Below are 21,117 nucleotides of genomic sequence, written 5' to 3'. Positions count from 1 at the left end.
GCCGTCCTTTAGAACCTGATCTCGCTGTTGTTATCTGTAGCAGCAGCACTGTTTGACGTTTGCTAAATCTAAAAACAAACAAACAAATCGGCACTTGTTTTGCGTATTTTGTTTTTAACTGCTTGTTAAGGGTTTTATTTTGTTTCACAGAGGTGCTTTTCATACCAGGTGAGAGCTGATAAAGCAGAAAAAGAGATACATCAGGGTAACCTGTTTGCTGGTTTAAAAGTCTTTGCTGTTCAGCAAAAGCTCTGTTGATACAAAGCAGAAGTTACTTTGTAGCTGGACAGAGCAGCCCCGGAGGCTGGCTCCACCCTCACTCCTGCTCCTGCTGTGTTCCTGAGGTCCCTGGACACCCCCGAGTTTTGCCCCAGATCTGCCGGGCACACCCCAAAACAAACAAGTCAGTGGCAGCACTTCTTAGGGAGAGATCGACTTCTGATCTCGGCGGGAGAGGATTAGGGTGGGGGGACCCTGTCCAGGAGTTTCCAGGGACAGGAGTGCGCTCCTATCTCTCAGCGGCCTGAGATAGAAGATAAAGGATCAAGTCCGGGAGGTTCTCTGCAGTGTCGTTTCTGCAACACATAGGTGTGAAACTTTAAGCAGATGCAACTGGCAACCAAACACAACCTCCCAGGACCCTGCAGGGGCCCGGCCCACGCCACACAGCACGTGTATATATAGGGCTGGAGCCAGATCCCTCTCACAGGAGTGGCAGCTCCTTCCCTCCCTGGTCTCGGCCTCCTCCTCCTCCTCCTCTTCCTCCTCGCTGGACCCTTGCTCTTGGCAGTCTCTGGTTGCTCCAGCAACCATGAGCCGCCAGTTTAGCTCTCAGTCTGCGTTTAGCTCCAGGAGCAGGAGGGTCTATAGCACCAGGTCTTCCGCGGGCTCTGGTGGTGGGAGCCGGACTGTGGGTTCTGTGTGCCAGGCCCGAGGCAGGTGCGGCGGTAGCAGTGGTGGTGGCGGTTTCGGCAGTGGTTACTGGAGCCATGGCGGAGGCTTTGGCTCTAGGAGCCTCTACAACTTGGGGGGCAGTAAAAGCATCTCTGTGAGCCTAACGGGAAGGGGCGGCAGCGGGTTCCGCCAGGGCTGGGGAGGGGGAAGATTTGGAAGGGGTCTAAGCTTTGCCACGGGCCGCTTTGGGGGTGGTGGCTATGGAGGAGGTGGCTTTGGGGCTAGCAATTTTGCACTTGGGGGATTTGGTCCTTCTTGTCCTCCGGGAGGCATCCAGGAGGTGACCATTAACTCGAGCCTCCTGGAGCCCCTGCACCTGGAGGTGGACCCTGAAATTCACAAGGTGAAGACCAAGGAGCGGGAGCAGATCATGGTTCTCAACAACAAGTTTGCCTCCTTTATCGACAAGGTGAGTCCCTCAGGCGCAGGCCGAGTCCCAGGTCTCCGTGCAAACGAGCAAGCAGAATGGGCAGGCGCCCTGCCACCTGCCGCCTGCCGCCTGCCGCCTGCCGCCTGCCGCCTGCAGATCCTGGGTCTCCAGAGAGCACTGAGCGCACTTAGGCTTCCGCTGGCCTCTGGCGGTGATCGCTGTCTTGTCCTTTGGCAGGGGTGTGGAAATATGCAGCAGACACGTGGCACAGCCACTTCAAGCTCCTTGAGCACCCAGGCACCTGTGCACTCCCCTGCATACACCCATTTGTCCATCCATGTACCCATCCACCCCACAAACATCCACTAAGCACCCACAACAAGCCAGATCCGGTGCCAGGTGCCACAGGGGTGATGAATTATGGACTCTGCCCTCCAGGAGCCTCTTAGCTTAAGCTGAGAAAGTTCTGGCTGTGTATGGGACGTGAATTAGTAGGGGTGGTGCCATTGGGCCACGGCCACTAAAAGGAAGGCACCCTGAGCTCTTCTGGCTGGGTCCCAGGAGGAGGACTTCTCTGGGGACCTCAGACCCGGGGGTCTCTAGAGTCAGGGCGGAAGGGAGGCCCCAGCGGGAGTCCCGGGAGGCCGGGAGCCGTGACATCTTGTGGGATTTGAAAGGTTTGTGGTTCCTGGAGAAAGCAGCAGAGCAGGGAAGAGGAGAAGCAGGGGGCTGGAGCCATGGGGACAGGGTAGGAGAAGCAGACAGGGCTAGGCTGGCAGAGCTCCCCAGAGAATGCGCTGCCCTTGGGGGCATGCGGGGAGCACTGAGGGGCATAAGGGCCCCTGGGGAACTCAGAGAGTTTCCCTCAGTCCCCGCGGGAGCTCATGCTTAAGGCCAGGGTTTGACCTGGAGTCTGCCTGGCAGATGTCCAGGGCCAGAGGCCGCCGCTGGGCTGCAGAGTTGACACCTGACATCTGGGCAAATGCAAGGGACAAGACAAGGGACAAGTCAAGGGACGGGAGACAGAGAGGCAGGTGCATGGAGGCCAGGAGACAGCCCCAGATACTTCCCCAGAGCCAACTGCTTGTGGCTCTGTCTGCTTACCTTGGCTGCACAGCTGGATAGAGAGCTTCACACCCCGATGCAGGCCGGCCTGGAGGTGGACATGAAGGGGATGCCCCTGGGAGGTCAAGGCCAGGCCACGGTGGGAGCAGGGCTTGAGGTCGGCGCATAGCCACAGGCTGCTGCAGAGTGACTTCCGGAGGCTCCTGTGGGCTCTGGCGTCCTGTGTTCACAGGGAACCTGCCTGGTGGCGTGGCCTGGGCTGGGGACAAAGGCCCAGGTACAGATGACCTCAGCTTCCTGTCCATTTCCCCAAGGGAAGGCCTGTGATAATGACCATGGCTTCCTTGAGGGGAGAGAGAAGGCTTCTTTTTTTTTTTTTTTTTAATATTATTTATTTGAAATTTGGAGTTTACACAGAGAGAAAAACCAAGGCAGAGGCAGTGAGAGAGAGGTCTTCCATCCGCTGGTTCATGCCTCAATTGGCTGAAATGGTGGGAGCTGCACCTATCCAAAGCCAGGAGCCAGGAGCTTCTTCCGGGTCTCCCATGTGGTTGCAGGGGCCCAAGGACTTGGGCCATCTTCTACTGCTTTCCCAGGCCATAGCAGAGAGCTGGATCGGAAGTGGAGCAGCCAGGACTTGAACCAGTGCCCATTTGGGATGCCGACACTGCAGGCTGTGGCTTTACCCACTATGCCACAGCGCCAGCCCCATTTTTTTTAAGATTATTTATTTATTTGAAAGTTGGAGTTACACACAGAGAGAAAGCAAGGCAGAGGCAGAGAGAGAAAGGAAGAAGGCTTCTTTTTCAGAGACTTCTGACCCTGGTTTGGGACTTGAGTTCCTGCTTCCCCCTTAACCCTCTGCAGCCTGGGCTCAATATCCCCAGAGAGACACGCTTTTTTTTTTTTAATATTTATTTTATTTATTTTGAAAGAGTTACAGAGAAAAAGCAGGAGAGAGAGAGAGAGAGGGAGAGAGAGAGAGAGCTCTTCCATCTGCTGGTCCACTCCCCAAATGGCCGCAGCAGCCAGGGTGGGGCCAGGTGTAAGCCAGGAGCCAGGAGCTCCATCCGGGTCTCCCATGTGGGTGCAGGGACCCAAGCACTTGGACCATATTCCGCTGCTTTCCCAGGTGCATAGGCAGAGAGCTGGATAGGAAGTGGAGCAGCCAGGATTTGAACTGGTGCCCATATGGGATGCCAGTGCTACATGCGGCGGCTTAACCTGTTACGCCAGAGCGCTGACCCTCTGCAGAGCCACTCTTCAAAATGCATGACACTTTAAATGTCATGCCCCACTGCAGTCCCCATGGGCTATAAGTGAACTCTGCCAAGCTGACTGGCACTGGTGAGACCTGAGCCACCTTGTCCTCGTCTCGAATTGCGAGATGCAGTGAGCACAGGGCAGGCTGGAGAACAGAGCCCGGGCCGCCACCTCCTCCCTGCCTCTTGCTCATCCTGTCTCAGGGCCCTTGGCTTGGGCTCAGTCCTCACAGGCAGGCCCAGATGTCTCCATCACCTCCAGTCTTCTCGGACGCCCCCACTGTGATGGCGCCTTCCCCTGTGCTGGACCCTGAGCAGCTGGGAGAGCCCGCTCTCCCAGGCCATCCCCTAAACCTTGCCTCACGCAAGCCCACGACCCCACTCATCTTCTGTGTGCTGGCCTTGGTGTGTCTCTGGGTCCATCCTGCCCCCTGGCAATCAGAGCAGGCGTGGGCCTGCGTCCTGCAGCTCACAACCCAGCCGGGGAGAGACAGACTCTCCGACCCTGCCCAGCACTGCGAGTCTCGACAGATGCTGTCAGCAGGAAGATGGGGGCTCCCCAGGGGAGATACCCGGGTCGGGGTGCACAGTAGCAGAGGGGTAAATGCAGGCTGGCCTTCATCAGGCAAAGGGCTGGGGAGTCTGGGTGCTGGGGCACACAGGGAGGTCGCCGGCGTGGGAGAGCAGTGAGCAGGAGGGAGGAGGGTGCCAGACGAGCAGAGTGGCCTGTGTCTTTCTTCCCAATGGGAAGCTTAGCTTGGCAGCGTGCTAAGTTCTCCCTGAGTCCTAGTGGGACACAAACCGAGGAGGGTTTGGGGCTCTGGGACATAAACATGATGGAGTCCGGTGATTTTTCTAATGGTTAAATCATAGGCAGATTGCCTAGCTCTCCCCCCACCCCCCAAAGACTGTTGCCGCCCTTGCTGTGGCTGCTGAGCTCCTGAGACACTGCAGGTGGGGGTCAGAGCAGCCCGGGGGTTGCCCAAGTCCCTCTCATCGTCTGACCTGGAGAGTCCCCACGGGATCACAGGGTTCTTTCTTTTGGCCCCTGTACCGCCGCTGGCCCCCAGCACTGACCTCTCCCTCCATGGGAGGGGCGCCAGAGCGAGCAGGCAGAGGCAGGTGTCTTCACGGTGGCATGTCCCGAGCTGTGCTGGCAGGCCTGCGAGCGCCGCTTGCCCAATCTTCTGCTCTGATAAAGCTCGCGAAAGGGAGCCATGGGAAGTGGCGTTTTGTGTGGATGAGTTCCACAGGGAGTGGGGGAGTCAGCAGAGCCCACAGGGGGCAACTTCGTGGACAGCTCCCCGAGGCGTGTGCATGCGTGTGTGTGTGTGTTCATGCATGCACAATCGAGTGAGCAAAGTGCAGAGGGGGCGGTGCTGGATCCATCAGGCACGGGAGGGGGCCCATCTGTGGGTAGGGGACAGGGGCAAGGTGAGAGCCGGTCCTCATGCGGAAGGGCGGTGGCTGAGCCAACCCCTCTGCACCCTGGTGCTAACCTCTGCATCCACAGTTTGAGGGAGGAGGCTCTGAAAACACAGGGTTGAATCTATTGTCCCCTCCCTGGGCTAACAGTAAGGCATTGTGGGCTTTCTCAGACATCTGGAAAACCTAGATCCTTGCTCTGGGGCCCTTGAATGCATTGATTTATTTTAAGTTATTTTTTTATTTGAGAGGCAGAGAGAGAGAGCGAGAGCGAGCGAGCGAGAGAGAGAGATCTTTCATCTGTTGGTTCACTCCCCACATGCCCACAATGACGGGGGCCAGGGCAGAGGGTTGTGGGGTAAGCCATCTCCTGGGGTGTCAGTACCTTATCAGCACCACTGCAAGTGCCTGCTGCTCTGCTTCTAATACAGCTTCCTGTTAACGCCCCTGGGAAAGCGATGGGGGATGGCCCAAGCATTGGCCCCCTGCCACCCACACGGGAGACCTGCATGGACATCCAGGCTCCTGGCTTTGGCCTGGCCCAGCCCCAGCTGTTGTGGCCATCTAGGGAGTGAACCAGGTGAAGGAAGACCGATCTCAGTGTCTCTCTCTTCCTATGTAACTCTGCCCTTTCAAATGGATAAATGAATCTTTTTAAAACAGATGTATTTAGTTATTTAAACATCAGTTTTACAGAGAGAGAGGGAGAGACAGAGAGAGGACTTCTATCCTCTGGTTCACTCCCCAGATGGCTACAGTGGCCAATGCTGGACCAAGCCAAAGCTAGGAGTGTTATCTGGGTCTCCCACATGGGTGGCAGGGGTCCAGGCGCCTGGGCCATCTTCTGCTGCTTTTCCCAGTTCATTAGCAGGGAGCTGGATGGGAAGTGGAGCAGCAGGGGTGCCACCATCACAGGCAGTGGCTTTACCGGCTATGCCACAATGCCAGCCCATAAAAGAATGTTTTAAAAAAAATATCCTAATAGAAAAAAATTCCAAGTCAAACTGTCCCATCTTTCTCTGGATTTCCTCCCGCCCCCGGTCGAACGATGCATTCCCCCACAAAAGGTTCTGTGTGGCCCTGTGTGCCCTCTGGCCCTGAGTGGGGCAGCCCAGCTCGCTGAGGTTGGGATATGGCAGGTGACTGCCCCTTTGGGGCAGCGGCTCTGATCCGCGGCCCGGGGCGGGCCCTGGCGGCCTTGCTTTCCAGGTGCGGTTCCTGGAGCAGCAGAACCAGGTGCTACAGACGAAATGGGAGCTGCTGCAGCAGGTGAACACCTCCACCAGGACCAACAACCTGGAGCCCATCCTGGAGGCCTACATCAGCGAGCTGCGGAGACAGGTGGACACACTCAACTCTGAGCAGATGCGCCAGAACTCGGAGGCCAGGAACATGGATGATGTCGTGGAGGACTTCAAGAAAAAGTGAGGACCGTGGGGGACAGTGCTGACATGTGAGGGGTGGGGCGGAGCCACGGTGGGGGCGGGGCAGCTGAGCAGGCCACGCTTTGCACACATGCAGGGGTGCCCAGGGGATGGCATTGACAGCCAGCTGTCAGCTGTGCCGGGCAGGGAGGGAAACAGTGGCTTTGCGTATGCTACAGCCAAGTGAGCCCGCGACCCAAGGCGGGCTCGGCCACTAGCAGCTGGCTGCCTGCGGAGTCCTCTCCCTGAGTCTTTCTCTTTCATTTTTCACGCTAGCAAAGCGGGCGTAGTGAGCACTTTTCTTACTGGATTGCGATTGTGGTTCTTCAACTTCAGTGCCCATCATCCAGCCGAGCCAGCCCCCACCCGTGGAGTTCCCGATGTAGTGGGTCAGGGATGGCGTGAGGGTGCCTGTGTTTCTAACCAGTGTCCGAGGAGGGCGATGCTGGGGGATGTGCTTTGAGAACTGCTGGTTTAGATACAAGCTTGCCAAGATTTTAGTACTACCCCTGCACAACCTTTGGAGCAGTAGGCTGTGACTGCTGAGCACGCAAAGGGTGGCGGGAGCTGTGTCGGCGGCCGGGGTGCAGGGTGCTTCTCTGAACACCCCCACCAGGCTCACGGCGCAGCGTCTGTGGCCAGCGAAGTGTGCGTCAGTCCCCACGGGAAAAGCGAATGTCCCATAGGAAGTGCAGAACTGTAGGGGAAATGTTTTTCCTTTAAGAGCCATTTAGTGACAGCAGTGGTTCATTCATGCTCCCAACCGAACAAGCAAAAGATGAGGGATTTGACACTTTTGCAAAGGTGAAATTTCAAAATCAACTGGGACCTTCTGAGGGCAGGACCCCCAGCTCTGGCTGTGCCGCGTGCGTGGGTCATTGTCACTGCTGCTCGCCTGGGGAGATTCAGGAGCCGGTTCTGAACGCTCAGCAGGGACAGAGCCAGGCCCTGGCAGGGGACAGCCAGTGAGGCTTCCTCCTCCGGGGAGGTCCCAGCTTCCCGCTGCAAGGAGAAGCCCCTGCAGCCTGTCCGTGTTTCTTGCCTCCCCGCCAGGTATGAGGATGAAATCAACAAGAGGACCAGCTCCGAGAACGACTTCGTGGTCCTCAAGAAGGTGAGGGGAGGGGCGGGCCCAAGGGGACTGCGGGCATCCCTAGGGGGCGCTCACATTCGGATCTCCCCAGGGCTCTGAGTGTCAGTTGCTCCTGGCCCCTGGGACCTGGGGAGCTGTGTGTGGCTGAGCCAGGGGTGGAGGCTCCTGTTACACCTGCCTGGGGCCAGGACAGCAGGTGCTGGCAGGGTCCTTATGGGAGTGACAGACTTCGCTGTGGCCGGGGCCAGGGGGTGGGGGTGCCCCTGTTGAGTTGGGAGCATGCTGTGCCTGGGCAGTGGAGCTACATACGTCGTCCTCGCTTGCTGTCTAGGACGTAGACTCTGCGTACATGAGCAAAGTAGATCTGCAGTCTAAGGTGGACACGCTGCTTGGGGAAGTCAATTTCCTGAGATACTTGTTCGACACGGTGAGTTCAGCTCAGTTTTCTTGGCTCTCACAGTGGGTAGGGGCTGAAAGAAGAGCAGCTCGGGCCCCAGCATCGCCCACCAGCGACTCAGCCCACCCCCCCCCCCCCCCCCCGCCGCTCTGCGCTGGGGGTCTCGAGTCAGCCATCTTCAGGGTCCTGGCTTGGGGGCAGGAGAATGCCAAGGTGGGAGAGGGTGAAGTTGTCCCTGCTTCAACAGTGCCCAACCTGCCTGGGAAATGAGGTTAACATCAGAACATGTAAAGAAATCCCCCCGAATGCTGGGAGCCCATAGAATTCTAGAGAATTCTGTAGGAGGTAACTGTGTGGGTCTTTTTTTTTTTTTTTAAAGATTCATTTATTTATTTGAAAGAGTTTCAGAGAGAGAGAGAGAGAGAGAGAGAGAGAAGAGATCTTCCATCTGTGATTCATTCTCCAAATGGCCACAATAGCCCTGGCTGGGCCAGGCTGAAGCCAGGAGCCTGAAATTCCATCTGGGTCTCCCAAGAGGCCTGAGTACTTGGGCCATCTTCCACTGTTTTCCCAGGCACATTAGCAGGGAGCTGGATCGCTGAGCCTGGCAACTCCAGCGTTCACGTGGGAGACTGTGGCTTCAGGTGGCAGCTTAAAACACTGCACCACAATGCCCGCCCCCAGCATGGGTCCTAAAGGACATGAGGACAGATGGCAGAGTGGAGGCTTATGGGACTCTCCATTCTTGGTCCTCCTGTTGTCCGGGTCCAGCTGGGCATCACTGACCAGGAGCTTTACCTATGTAAAGACAAGGAAACCGAGGCACTGGGGAGATTGTATTATTAGTTCAGACTCCCAAGAAAATTAGTGGCAGAGTCTGAACACAAAAGTGAGTCTTTCTACCCCTCTGAGAACTCACATAGTTTCAAGGTTCAAGAGCATAGGTTGGCTCAGATGGTGCCCAGCCAGAGCGAGGCAGGGATGGAGGTACGGGAGAGGTGGGGATGCAGGTGCGGGAGAGGTGGGGATGCAGGTGCAGGAGAGGCGGGGATGCAGGTATGGGAGAGGTAGAGATGCAGGTGTGGGAGAGGCATGGATGTAGGCATGGGAGAGGCAGGAATGCAAGAGTGGGAGAGGTCAGGATACAGATACAGATACAGATACACAGGATACCAGTGTGGGAGAGGTAGGAACGCGGGTGTGGAAGCAGTGGGGGTACAGGTGTGAGAGGCAGGATTGGAAAGCTGTGTCTAGGAAGCCTCTGGGCCGAGGCTCTCCCTTCTCCCTGGAGGCTCAGCCTGAGCCCACCAACCTCAGCCTGAGCATTAGGACCCTCCTCCCTGTGACCTGTCATTGCACACCACCATTCAAGGCTCCCTCCTGGCCCCCGACGAGCCCTGAGGGGGAAATGGAGACCCCAGGAGATGTGCGGAAGGGGTTATCCTGTGCTCCGTGTCCTGCAGGAGCTGTCCCAGATGCAGACCCACATCACTGACACCAACGTCATCCTGTCCATGGACAACAACCGCTCCTTGGACCTGGACAGCATCATCGACGCCGTGCGGACGCAGTACGAGCTGATCGCGCAGAGGAGCAAGGATGAAGCCGAGGCGCTATACCAGACCAAGGTGCGCAGCGCCCCCCACAACCCGGCTTGCACCCCCAAAACAAGGGTCAACTTCCCAGAACCTCTATTGTCTTTCTCGTCTTCCTAAAGTAAGACCATGCTTGTTACAGAAGGTCTAGAGATTTTGGTAAAGATCACCCCTACCTCATTTCCACCATTAGTGGATTTTCTGCCAGTTCTTTGTGGACAACACTCACAGAAAACTCAGACATGCCAGGCTCCCCACAAAGTGCTTTGTGGGTGCTGTTTCCTTTAATCCTCGCAACAACCCTGTGAGGTAGGGATTTCACTGGGTCCATTTTACAGCTAACACAGTGTGAGGTACTCTAATTCCCCCTAAGTCTTGTAGCTAGCAGGTGGCAGAGAGAGAGAGATCTTAATTCAGCTCAGGTGTTGTCTATGAATCTATGCTTTTAGCCATTTGATTTGTTTTCTTATAAAACGTAGTTTTGTCTTTTTCCTTTTTACTTATGTTGAGTGCCTTTTTGGGACACAGTTTTTTGGGACCAGGTTGAAGTCAGGAGTGTGGACCTCCATGCGGGTCTCCCATGTGGCTGGCAGGGACCCAACTACTTGAGCCATCACCTGCTACCTCCCAGGGTGCGCATTAGCAAGGAGCTGGAACAGGAGTACAGCTGGGACTTGAACCCTTGAACCCAACCAGTCTGACATGGGAAGTGGGTGTCCTGACCAGTAGCTTTAACTGCTGGAGCACACAGCAACCCTTCTGCATCATTTCTGATAGCCAAGTCTTTCATTGGAAGGCTATCGCCTCACTAATCACATACGCAACTTTGTAACTAAATCTCTGGGCACAGATTTGATTACTTCTTACATTAACCCAGACTTCTTGGATAGTGAAGATTCTGTAGTTATAGGGACAAAAGCTGGTTGTCCAGTCACTCAATTCAATGTGCATTTGATGTTGTGTTTTGCGGAGCACCCATGGCCAGCTTTGATCCCAGCTGTGCTGTGGACAGCGTGTCTGGGATGAAAAACAGCCTGGCACTGGTGAAGACATCAGAAGGCAGAGCATCCCTTGCATCAGCCCCCCTCCTCTCCCTTCTCCCTCAGAGCCATGTCTGGGGGTACAGTGATGGCTGATGGGGCAGTGTGGATGCAGGCTCAGAGCTACACAGCCAAAGCAAATGAACACGGAGCCTGCTGAGGGCTGAAAAATGACAGTCTTGTTGCTAGGAGATCATCCTGGGAAAGGCTAGGAAGGGAGATGGTGGGCTGGGGCCAGTGAGCAGGCTCCCAGTGTGGGCCAGGACCCATGTGAAGCCTTCTGTGTGTGACAAAGGAGGTAGACAGGGCATCTCGGAGTCTGTCTGTCTGAACAGGGTATGAACCTGCCCAGAGACTGGTGACCGTGAGAGGTGCTCAGTGATGGGATGTGTGTGCATGTGTGTTGTGTGTTTGTGGCTCGGATGGTTGGGTGTAGCTGTGAGTGTGGACGAGGCGGGGGGACCCCAGCTCCAGGTGAGTTTACCCTGGAGACTTCCTGGCCCAGTGCAGCACAGACCCACTCCCAGCTGGAGGGGCTTGTGTGCTGGTCATGACGCTGCCATTGGCTCTCAGTATGAAGAGCTGCAGATCACGGCGGGGAGGCATGGAGATGACCTAAAGAATACCAAGTTGGAGATCTCCGAGCTCAACCGTACCATCCAGTGGCTGCAGGCGGAGATCAGCAATGTCAGGAAGCAGGTGGGACGGCTGCTTGGGGTGGGCTGTCCCCCCTATGCCGTGGCCCTTCCCATAGCACCCTGCCAGGTTGGGGCCCCCCAGACCCAGCCTCCCACACCCACACGCTCTCCCACTGTCTCCGGAGCAGACAGATCAAATGCACTCGGCCATCTCGGATGCGGAGGAGCGAGGAGAGCGCGCTCTCCAGGATGCGCGGCAGAAGCTGCAGGACCTGGACGAGGCCCTGCAGCAGTCCAAGGAGGAGCTGGCCCGGCTGCTGCGTGACTACCAGGCCCTGCTGGCGGTCAAGCTGTCCCTGGATTTGGAGATCGCCACCTACCGCGCACTGCTGGAGGGCGAGGAGAGCAGGTGGGTATGGCAGCCGTGACCCTGGGGCCAGAGCTCTCCATGCACCCCACGGGCTGGTGGGAGAGAAGATAATTCCAGCATTTCCGGGAAGATTGGTGGCCCAGGCTGAGCAGGTGCAGCTGAGTTAGAAGCAGCAGGTGCATATCACTATTGATGCTTCCCTGCTCCAAGGCAGAAGGTCCCCACACTCCAACCCAAGCCATTGCAGTCAGTTGGTGCCCCCCACTGCTTAAAGACTTCATTAAACAGCTGGAAGTTCCCCACCCTGGGCCCCATGCACATGGATTTCCCCCAAGTTTTGAGGGGCAGCTCTGCTCCCGATGTCTGTCTCCCGGCTGTCTGGGTGTGGCTGATGTGTGTGCTTTGCTTTTTCAGGATGTCAGGAGAATTACAGAGCCAAGTGAGCATTGGTGAGTAGCAAGTCCAGGGGCAGAAGTTGGTTGGTGCTGGGCAGAGAGAGAGAAGGCTGAGAGGGCTTCCTGCCCAGTGGCCAGCAGGAAACAGGCATGTGGCAGTGTAGCTTCTGGTCCTGTCCAACAAACACCAAAGCAAGCATCATGGCAAAGCCGGGAAGAGTTCATTGGAATCAATGGCTAAGATTTCACCCTGCTTATCTTCATTTTTAAAAAGATTTATTTATTTACTTGAAAGAGTTACACAGAGAGCCAGCGCTGCGGCTCACTAGGCTAATCCTCCACCTTGTGGTGCCAGCACACCGGGTTCTAGTCCTGGTTGGGGCGCCGGATTCTGTCCTGGTTGCCCCTCTTCCAGGCCAGCTCTCTGCTGTGGCCAGGGAGTGTAGTGGAGGATGGCCCAAGTTCTTGGGCCCTGCACTCCGTGGGAGACCAGGAGAAGCACCTGGCTCCTGCCATCGGATCAGCGCGGTGCGCCGGGCACAGCGCGCTGGCCGTGGCGGCCATTGGAGGGTGAACCAATGGCAAAGGAAGACCTTTCTCTCTGTCTCTCTCTCTCACTGTCCACTCTGCCTGTCAAAAAAAAAAAAAAAAAAAAGAGTTACACAGGGAGAGAAGGAGAAGCAGAGAGAGAGAGAGAGAGAGAGCAAGAGCAAGAGAGAGAGGTCTTCTATTTGCTGGTTCATTCCCCAAATGGCCGCAATGGCTGGAGCTGTGCAAATCCAAAACCAGGAGCCAGAAGCTTCTTCTGGGTTTACCATGCAGGTACAGGGGCCCAAGCACTTGAGCCATCTTCTACTGCTTTCCCAGGCCATAGCAGAGAGCTGGATTGGAAGTAGAGCAGCCAGGACTCAAACTGGCGCCCATATGGGGTGCCGGCACTACAGGCAGTGGCTTTACCTGCTATGCCACAGTGCCGGCCCAGTCTTCATTTTTATGATACCTAATAGTCAGCAGTGGCTACAACTCTTATTGGTATATATGTTCAATAAGCTATCAAAATGTTTTATGTAGGGGAGTGCTGACACTTGTGTAGCTAACAGAGTAGGTGGGAGCCCTTTCAGTACCTAATGCATCTGCTGTTTGCAAGACAGGTGCTTAGGGATGTAGGAGCCTGCAGGTGCAAGGGTGGGTACAGGGCACAGGTCGGTACCTGTGCTCAGCCCTTGTGAGCCGTCTGCATTGTGTTCTCGCCCACAGAGGTGCAGAGCAGCCAGGTGACCGTGGGCGCCGGCGGGGGAGGCAGCGGCGGCAGCCGAGGCTTTGGAGGTTACGGCGGCGGCGGCAGTGGAAGCTACAGCGGCGGCAGCAGCTCCCGCAGTAGTGGCGGAAGAAGCTACGGAGGCGGCGGCGGCGGCGGCTCCCGCGGGGGCAGTGGAGGCGGCTATGGGGGCGGCAGCTACGGAGCAAGCAGCAAGTCCGGCGGCGGCGGCGGCTCCTCGCGCAGGCAAATCATCCAGACATCCACCAGCACCTCGCACCGGCGGGTGGTGGGCTAGAGGCGGCGGCCAGCCCCTATCCGCTTTCCCCGCGCCCTTCTGAGCCCCTCTCACCTAGCTTTTCCGGATGGGTCTCGGCAGCTTTGTAGTGCATTCTAGGTGGGGAAGCAGGGTGGATCAGTTCACACAGCAGCTCCCTCTCCCTGAAGGGCCCTGGCTGGCTATCAAAGTCACAGGCAACTACATGCTCACCCAGGCTCTGCTCCGGTCCCTGGGGCCTGGTGTCTCCCTGGAGAAAAAGGTGGATAACCGGGGGTTGGTATCTCCATCCCAGGCTCTTTGTCCCACCCCTGGGCTGCTCTGTGAACCATGATCCACCCACAGGAGGCTCACAAATGGTTGCAAGGCTTGATAAGGGGACCCTCCATCCCAGGGGCCAGTTCCTGCCTCTCAGCCCAAGTGCAGGGGAGCGTGGATTTGCCATGAGTCAGGTGCATCCCGATGCTGAATCTCCATCTCAGGAAGCAGTGATCCCGGGGCTAGCAGCCCAAGGTGGGAGTGTTTCAGAGGGCACGGAGTTCGAGTCCTTGTCCAAAGAGAGGACAGTCCTTGGAAAGGGGCAGAGGGCTTGCTGGACACGCAGCCAAGTCATGCGTCTGTTCTGGCCGCACCTGACAGCTTCCGTCTCGGGAACCTGACCTTCCTGAACCTGTTCCGTAGCCGCCCCGGCTGGCTACACACCTGCAGCCCAGCTGTGCTCCGTCCCGTGCCCGGCTCGGGTCTGGCTCAGTTCCCATCCTGAGCCTCTGTGGGAGCTGCCCGTTGTTTTGCAAGAAGTTGAACACCCTTTCCCGGACCTCTCAGGTCCCTTCTGGCAGCCGTGTTCCGTGGCTGAGCACTCAGGGGAGGAGAATTGCCTCCTCGCACTGGGTCTTGTGCTGGAGCAGCAGGAAGAGGACCTTGAGGGAAAGAATGTGGCTTTGCTCCAAGATCCAGGGTCCCTGCCCCGGCTGCAGGGTCCTAGTGCAGCTTCCGGGCCCACAGTTCTCTTGAGGGCACCTGATGGGCTCCGTCTGGGTGCCCCGGGGAGAGCTTGTGATCTCCGTGTTTCCTGGTTGGAAGTTGTATCTTGTGCGGCTTGGCATTTCTGATCTTTCAACAATAAACGTTCCTGTGATCTCAAACGGCCGCTTGGTCAGGGCATGTGTCATTTCTACAGCGTCTGCAGGCCCCTGAGGGGACTCCTCATTTGGGGAGTCAGGGTTGATGACTGCGCACGCAACACATCATCTCCAGGGTCTTTAACAGGGAAAGGAGAGTCAGAGGGAGGAGGGATCCGAGTGTGTGCCTCTGTGGGTCACCTAGCCGGAGGGTGGAGGCAAGGCCTATTCTGAGGACCATGGGCAGACCCACCAACACAGGAGCCACGGGGCTGCAGCTGGGGCCAGTGCCCGGGAGGGGCAGTTGGGTGCCAGCAGACTCCTGAGAGCTGGGAAGTAGAACGGGGCAAGAGAAGGGGCACAGGGAGCTGGGAAGGTCCCTCAGGACTGGGGGAGCGTTTGCCTGGGGACTGGGAGAGAAGAGAGGGGGAACATGTGAGTGAGATGGAGCAGGTGGGTCTCAGAAGCTGAGCAGAGAGGAGGAGGTGGGGGTGGGTGGGTGCAAGGCTCACTTAGTGGGAGGGCCCTGCCTCTGCGACCCATGCCTTGAGTGGAGCAAGGCTGCAGAAACACAAGAACAAAGTTAAGCCATCACCTCCTGCACGTGCCTTTCTGAATCCATGTAAAAGCTGTGACCTACTTTCTCACTCCCCTGGGGGGAAACAGGTGGAATTTGGACGTGGGATTTGTGCAACCACAGTCCATACAGCTGAGATTATTTATGCTCCTGGCTAGAGGCACACCCCTGCACTCTCTCTCTGGAGGTCCCCCCGCAGTGGCTCTGTCCCAGCGGTGGGCCTGCTGGGGGCGGTCTGGGAAAGGGGAGGCGGGGGCAGAGGGGCTGGGAGGACAGATGCTACACACTGCACAGGAAGTTCAAGGACACGGGGAGTAGGGAGGGGAGGCACAGGCAGACCCACAGCAAGGGCACAAACACTGGGGAGTGAGAACACATGAGTCAACGGGGTGCGGTGGCTGCGGAGACAGCCCTGGGAACCAGGAAGAGAGGAGAGCCGGGGAGGCGGCTTGTGCAGGCTCCTCTGCAGTCAGCTCTCTCCGGGGGCACGGAGCACCCAGGGCCGTGGTGCACAGGGGCCTGATCAGAGCACAGTGGCCAGGACAACGGTGGCGGGTGGGGACTCGCACCTGGCAGTATGTGGGGAAAGTGGGGCTGCTCCCTAAGGCCAGAAAGGGGGGGCGGACTCCAGCTGATGATGGGGTGGGGGAGCCCAGCAGGCTGGGCCCCGTATAAGCTGCACCTGCGGATGGATCCTGAGGTGGCAGAGACCCCTGGAGGGACATCGCGTTTCAGGCAGAGGTTGGCTAACCACTTGGCAGAAGGCAGAGGGAGGAAGTGAGGGGTGGCCGGAGGGCTGGGTAAGGAGCAGTTCATGTCTGTGCTACTCTAAGAATCCAGGTGGCAGAGCCTGAGAAAAAAGGGACTCTGTTCTCTGTCACTTGGGGAAGACATGGCCAGGAAGGAGAAAGTCGTGGAGAAGCCCAGGGCTCATAACACACAGTCAAGTGTTCTGGCACCACCAGACCGCTTGTGCAGTGTGGATCTGGGGCCACACACCTGCAGACGGTGCTTCAAGAGAATCCAGGTGGGGGAGGAAGCACGAGGGTCCCCTCTTTCCCACCCTTCTCCGAGGCGGGAATTGGGATTGTCCAGGAAGCGTGGCCCAATCTCTTCTCTTTGGAAGACTTGATGCTCACACCACGGAGGGGTGGGGGCTGAGCGGAGGGAACCACGGGCCTGAGCCCCAGGACACGGGTCCTGGGAGCTGAATGTCAGAGGCAGGAGGAGTGAGTGCAAGATGAGAAGTGGTGACTTGATGCTCTGCTAAGACAGAGTGACAGTGGGGACCCAAGCAGGGGGGCTGTGGCTCCAAGCCATTGGGGGAGGTCTCCCAGTGGAGACAAAGATCCTACTACAGACAGGGAGATGTTCCCTTGGGGAGCAAGGGCCTCACTCCTCTAGCTCATCCCAATGCACTCAGCATTCTGCTCTCAGAACCATGAGCAAACGGTCCCCACGCACCATCTCATTGGATTATCACCATCCCCTGGAGACAGCTGGGAGAAACTCCAGGGAACTCTGTGATCCTGCGGGGGACCATGAAGCCCCCCATCACAGCCCCGATGTGACGCTCCTGCCACAAGGCAGATGCTGAGAGCCAGGGCAGAGCTGGCGCACCCACCAATCACACAGAGGAGGAAGCGTTGGCGCTCAGAGTTCTGGGGAAAGTTTGTCAGCTGCTCCTCCCTCCCTCCGGGCGGGGCGCCTTGGGAATCTAAATTGAATTCCAACAGCTACTCATCTGTGGAGATTCTGATCTCGGGACGTGGAGAACAGGAGGAGCAGCCACTGGCTGAGCAAATTCTAACTTTGTCTGATCTTGGGCAAGGCACGTATTTCTGGGCTGGGAAGGTTCTGGGTCCAGGAAAGTCAGTCGAATTTGTCACCTCCCCTCCTCCAATCACCCAGGCCTCTGGCTCAGGACGTGTCTTCCTATGAATGAGCTGCGTGCTCCCCCAGTCCCTCTCCAGGGCTCCGTGTGATTGATGGGCAGGATTTGGTCGGACTTGCTGCCCTGCTGTTGGCTGGCCTTCTCGTTGGTCCGGGGGGATGCTCGTGTCCCACTTGCTCAGTGCTCTGTGTCAGGGCTGACTGGGCACCTGGGCTGTCGGGACGTGTGCTTGGGCACCCTTCTGGAGGGCTCAGGGTGTCGCTGGCTTCCAAGCCTGGCCCTGGGTGTCGGCTCTTGGGGCTGATCCCCCTCCACAGAGCCAGAGGTCCACAGTAGGACTAAGGACTCCTCCCACCCTCTACCCTCCTGCGGCTCCAGGTGCACCTGCACCCCTGCCTCCCTGCAGTGGGCCCCCAGCACGTTGTCTTACAAGTGGCCCCATTCACAGAGCCTACACTTCCCTTCCCAGTCTTCTCTTGGTCCCAGGGAGCCAGGGGCTTGTTCCAAAGCTTCTCCTGATGGTTACACAGTTTCTGGGTCCTACCAAAGGCAGGGGTGATGCTCCCTCCTCCCTTTGTCAATAATGACAGGTAGCTCTAGCCCTCATCTTACAGGCTCAGAGAGGGTCACACAGCTGGACACGCGCAGAGGCCGGAGTAGGACCCAGGCCTGCGGACTCCTGGCCAGTGTCTGCCACCTCCAGCCTGCCCATGCCTTCATCCACGGCTCCCTCCTTCCTGGCCTCTGCTTTGCCCAGCACGGAGTGGCTCCTGGGGGCCTCCTCCTCCTCGGCTGTGTGTCTTAAATAGGGACTGCCCCTCGCTCTGCCCCCGGCCCTTCCGTGAGAAGCCAGGGCACCTCCTCCACTGGCTGTGAGTTTCGACACCTCGCCCCACCTGCCCATGGCCTGCCATCCTCCTCTGTGCCTCTCAGGCTTCAGGCTTCCCCACTCCCCTGAGATTTCCTTCTCCCACGGCCCTGCTAGAGTCCCGCAGGGCTGGGTGGCTTGTCATTGCACGCCTCCCTTCAATCCTCTCCTCCGTCCCATCCCTGCAAAACCTCTCAAAACATCACCACACCTGCTCCTGCCCATGCCCCCTGGCTTGCCTGTGGCAGCCTCCTTTCTTTAATTAGTGCTGGAGTGTGTGTGTGGGGGCAGGTGTCCTGGCACTGTCACCTAGCACCACTGGGAGTGGGAGTGCCCCTCTGGGGCTGGGACCCTGGGGGAGGTCGGGAGGGCATCCACACTTGGGGGGCTTAGTGTTTGCTTTCTTTTAAGAAGATGTCATTTTGGCTTACAGAGTAACTAGGTAGATGGCAAACACACACACACACACACACACCTGCCGACTGAGTACATCAAGATGCCCTTGAATACAACAGCAACTGGGTTAGGAAAAGAAATGAGCAGAATAGCTGTGTGGTGTCCATCAGGGCAAGCTCCCTGGAGGAGGAGGTGAGGTCTGGGCCTTTCCGGTGCCCAGCAGAGCAGAGATGGGGCAGTGGCCCTCCCAGGTCTGATGGATGGACAGAGAACAGATTCAGAAGACATCTCGCGTGCCCCAAGGTTGCAGGAGGGCAGATGTTGGTGGAGAGTTGTCAAGGCAGCCGGAGGGCTTTTTTCAGAGGAGAGAAGAGAATGGAGATGGAGAGGGGCTGAGAGGAAGAGGGAGCAAGAGGCCTGAGCAGCCTGGGCAGGGGGCAGCTTTGCTGTTTACGTGAGCTGCAGCTCTCCACACTAGGGTGGCGCCTGGAGAGACCCAGTGCCTCCTGCAGGACCGAGGGGATGTGGAGCACCTGCTATCCCCACACTCCCACCACGATCCTGGGGCCAGCGCAGGTGAAGGTGGACGTGGTTGGCCAGCAGCATCGCAGCGCCTGGCCCACTGCAGCGCCCCGAAGGCGAGCAGTGAGGAGAGAAGAGTTTGATTCAGAAATTGGAGGATTCCCAGGAACCGATTGTATGACTTGGAAAAGCTGTCTCACGGCTCTGGGCCCGTGCTCTCTGGTCCCTGCCAGGCAGGTTGATGGTGGGGGGTCCGAGTCCCCGTGGACCGGGTTTGGGGGGGGGGGAGCTAGGGTTCTTTGTGCACTCGAACTGGAATGTGCAAGCTCGGGTTTGAGCTAGAAGGAGGCACTGAGCCCTGACTTCGTTTGTTTCTCACTGGAGGGCGTGGTCTCTCTGAGCCTCCTCGTCCTGTGGTCTCTCTGAGCTTCTGCGTCCTATTTCTTTGAAGCAGATTGAACGCAGCCCGAGTTCTCGTGCACCTGTGGGGTGAGCGGTGCAACTGTCAGCCGCTGCCGGTTTCTGTGCCTTCGTGTTCTTTTTGGTCCTGGTCCACCTCTTGGATTTTTCTCTATGCCAGAGATGGAAGCATGGGAGGGTCACTGCAGGATTCTGGTTTTGGCTGGCACCCACACACACCCACCCATGCACTCACACACACACACACGCACATGCATACACGTACGCACACCCCTCCAAAATGCTAGGAGGAATTGATTGTGTACAACAATAGGTCTCCTAGGGAGGGTGCTGAACTGGAAACATCCTGATTGCCTGTGAGGAGAGCATTGGGCAACAGTCGTCACCACGCCAAGACCATCCCAGGCCCCATTGTGCCCAAGGCCCGGCTTACTCACTCCCTAAAGAGATGGTTGATTTAGCAGTCTGAGGATGGTCGTGCCGGGACGGAGCCCCAGACACAGGAAAGGGGCTGAGTGGGGGAGAGAGAGATGGGCATCGGGGAGGTGGGGGCACCTTCCAGAAGAGGAGGTAGAGCCAACATAGTGGGGGGGCAAGGCTCAGAGGGCAGGACTGGCACAGGGCAGTGGGACCTATGGTCTTCCACCAAGTCCCTCTGTGGATTGGGCAACAGTCAGAGACTTCTGGGATGGGTCTCTGAGCTCCCGCGCTGAGCCAGAGCTCAGAGCTAGCTGCAGTCAGAGCTGGCTTTGTCCCCTCTGCATTTGTCCTTTCTGCATTTGCACACCAGGCTACTGATGGAGGGCTGCTCTCTGGGAAGGTCCCTGGGGTGTCCTGGCCGGTTTTTGAGCTCTCTGTCCCCAGTCTCCGCTCTCTGAATGAGCCGGGGAGACATTTTCCAAGTGCTTGCACATGCCAGGCTCCCGGGACTCAAACGATCAAAGTTCTCCTGCTGGCCTTGGAGCCCTCGCCATCTGGTCTCCCACACATTAGGCAGGAGGACCACGCTGTCGCACACCACGCAGGATAGCACGGTGCATGTCATAGTGAGGGCCCTCGTCTAAGCCCCAGCTCTGCCACTCTCCACCTGCGTAGCCTTGGGCTTCTGTTCCTTCTTTTCTAAAATGGATAGACGGGTCGCAGCTGTCTCGAAGCTCTTATGAAAATTGAGCTAGTTAATACCTATCAGATCTGTAAGAGCACGGTCGGTCTTTGTCACCATGGTGACACCGTCGCTGTTACCTTTGTCACTCCATAGAGTCCGAGCTGCACACCCCCCACCCTTACTAAATGTCCAGGGTGTTTCTATCTGCTCCTTTCCCTGCTCCACGGGTGCTTTGTGTGCTGCCCGTTGGCACCTGTTTTCTGCAGCTGCTGTGTCGTGCCGCTGGCACCTGTCTCGTGCTGCGCTGTAGCTTGGAAGAAGAAGAGCATCTGGGGAACTCAGAAAAGGACCTGGCTTTCCCTGCCAGACTTCCAGAGAACCTGCATGCACACCCACCTGTGCGATGACAGCTTCTCTCCTTCAACCAACCCATGCAGCGCGCGCACTGAAGCTTGGTTTAAACAAAATCTTTTAACTTCCTAGTTATTAACGCCTTTGCTCTGTGCCAGGAGATAGAAGTCGGTGAGCTCTAGGGTCTGGGGGGCAGGTCTCAGAGCTGAGCCAGAGAGAACTCATGCCTGACTCTGGGGAAGTGCACCTGCTACCGGGGGCGAGAGAGCCGTGTTCTGTAACTTTACAGGGACAAGGCGA

General features: G+C 57.5%; 1 protein-coding gene across 1 annotated transcript; it reads left to right on the top strand.

Annotated features, from left to right (window-relative positions):
* The first annotated feature begins 664 nt into the window (after positions 1 to 664).
* Positions 665 to 14,706, top strand: KRT77 (keratin 77). Its single transcript, XM_070052275.2, has 9 exons — positions 665 to 1,363; positions 6,286 to 6,500; positions 7,554 to 7,614; positions 7,925 to 8,020; positions 9,454 to 9,618; positions 11,199 to 11,324; positions 11,452 to 11,672; positions 12,048 to 12,082; positions 13,286 to 14,706. Exons 1-9 carry the CDS (start codon positions 812 to 814, stop codon positions 13,582 to 13,584), a joined length of 1,770 nt encoding a protein of 589 aa, XP_069908376.1. The 5' UTR covers positions 665 to 811; the 3' UTR covers positions 13,585 to 14,706.
* Positions 14,707 to 21,117: the final 6,411 nt, after the last annotated feature.

The sequence above is a fragment of the Oryctolagus cuniculus genome, chromosome 11 (assembly GCF_051225735.1).
Source record: "Oryctolagus cuniculus isolate XC-2025 breed Fujian yellow rabbit chromosome 11, ASM5122573v1, whole genome shotgun sequence".
NCBI classification, from domain to species: Eukaryota; Metazoa; Chordata; class Mammalia; order Lagomorpha; family Leporidae; genus Oryctolagus; species Oryctolagus cuniculus.
This window is presented reverse-complemented; position numbering and strand designations above follow the sequence as displayed.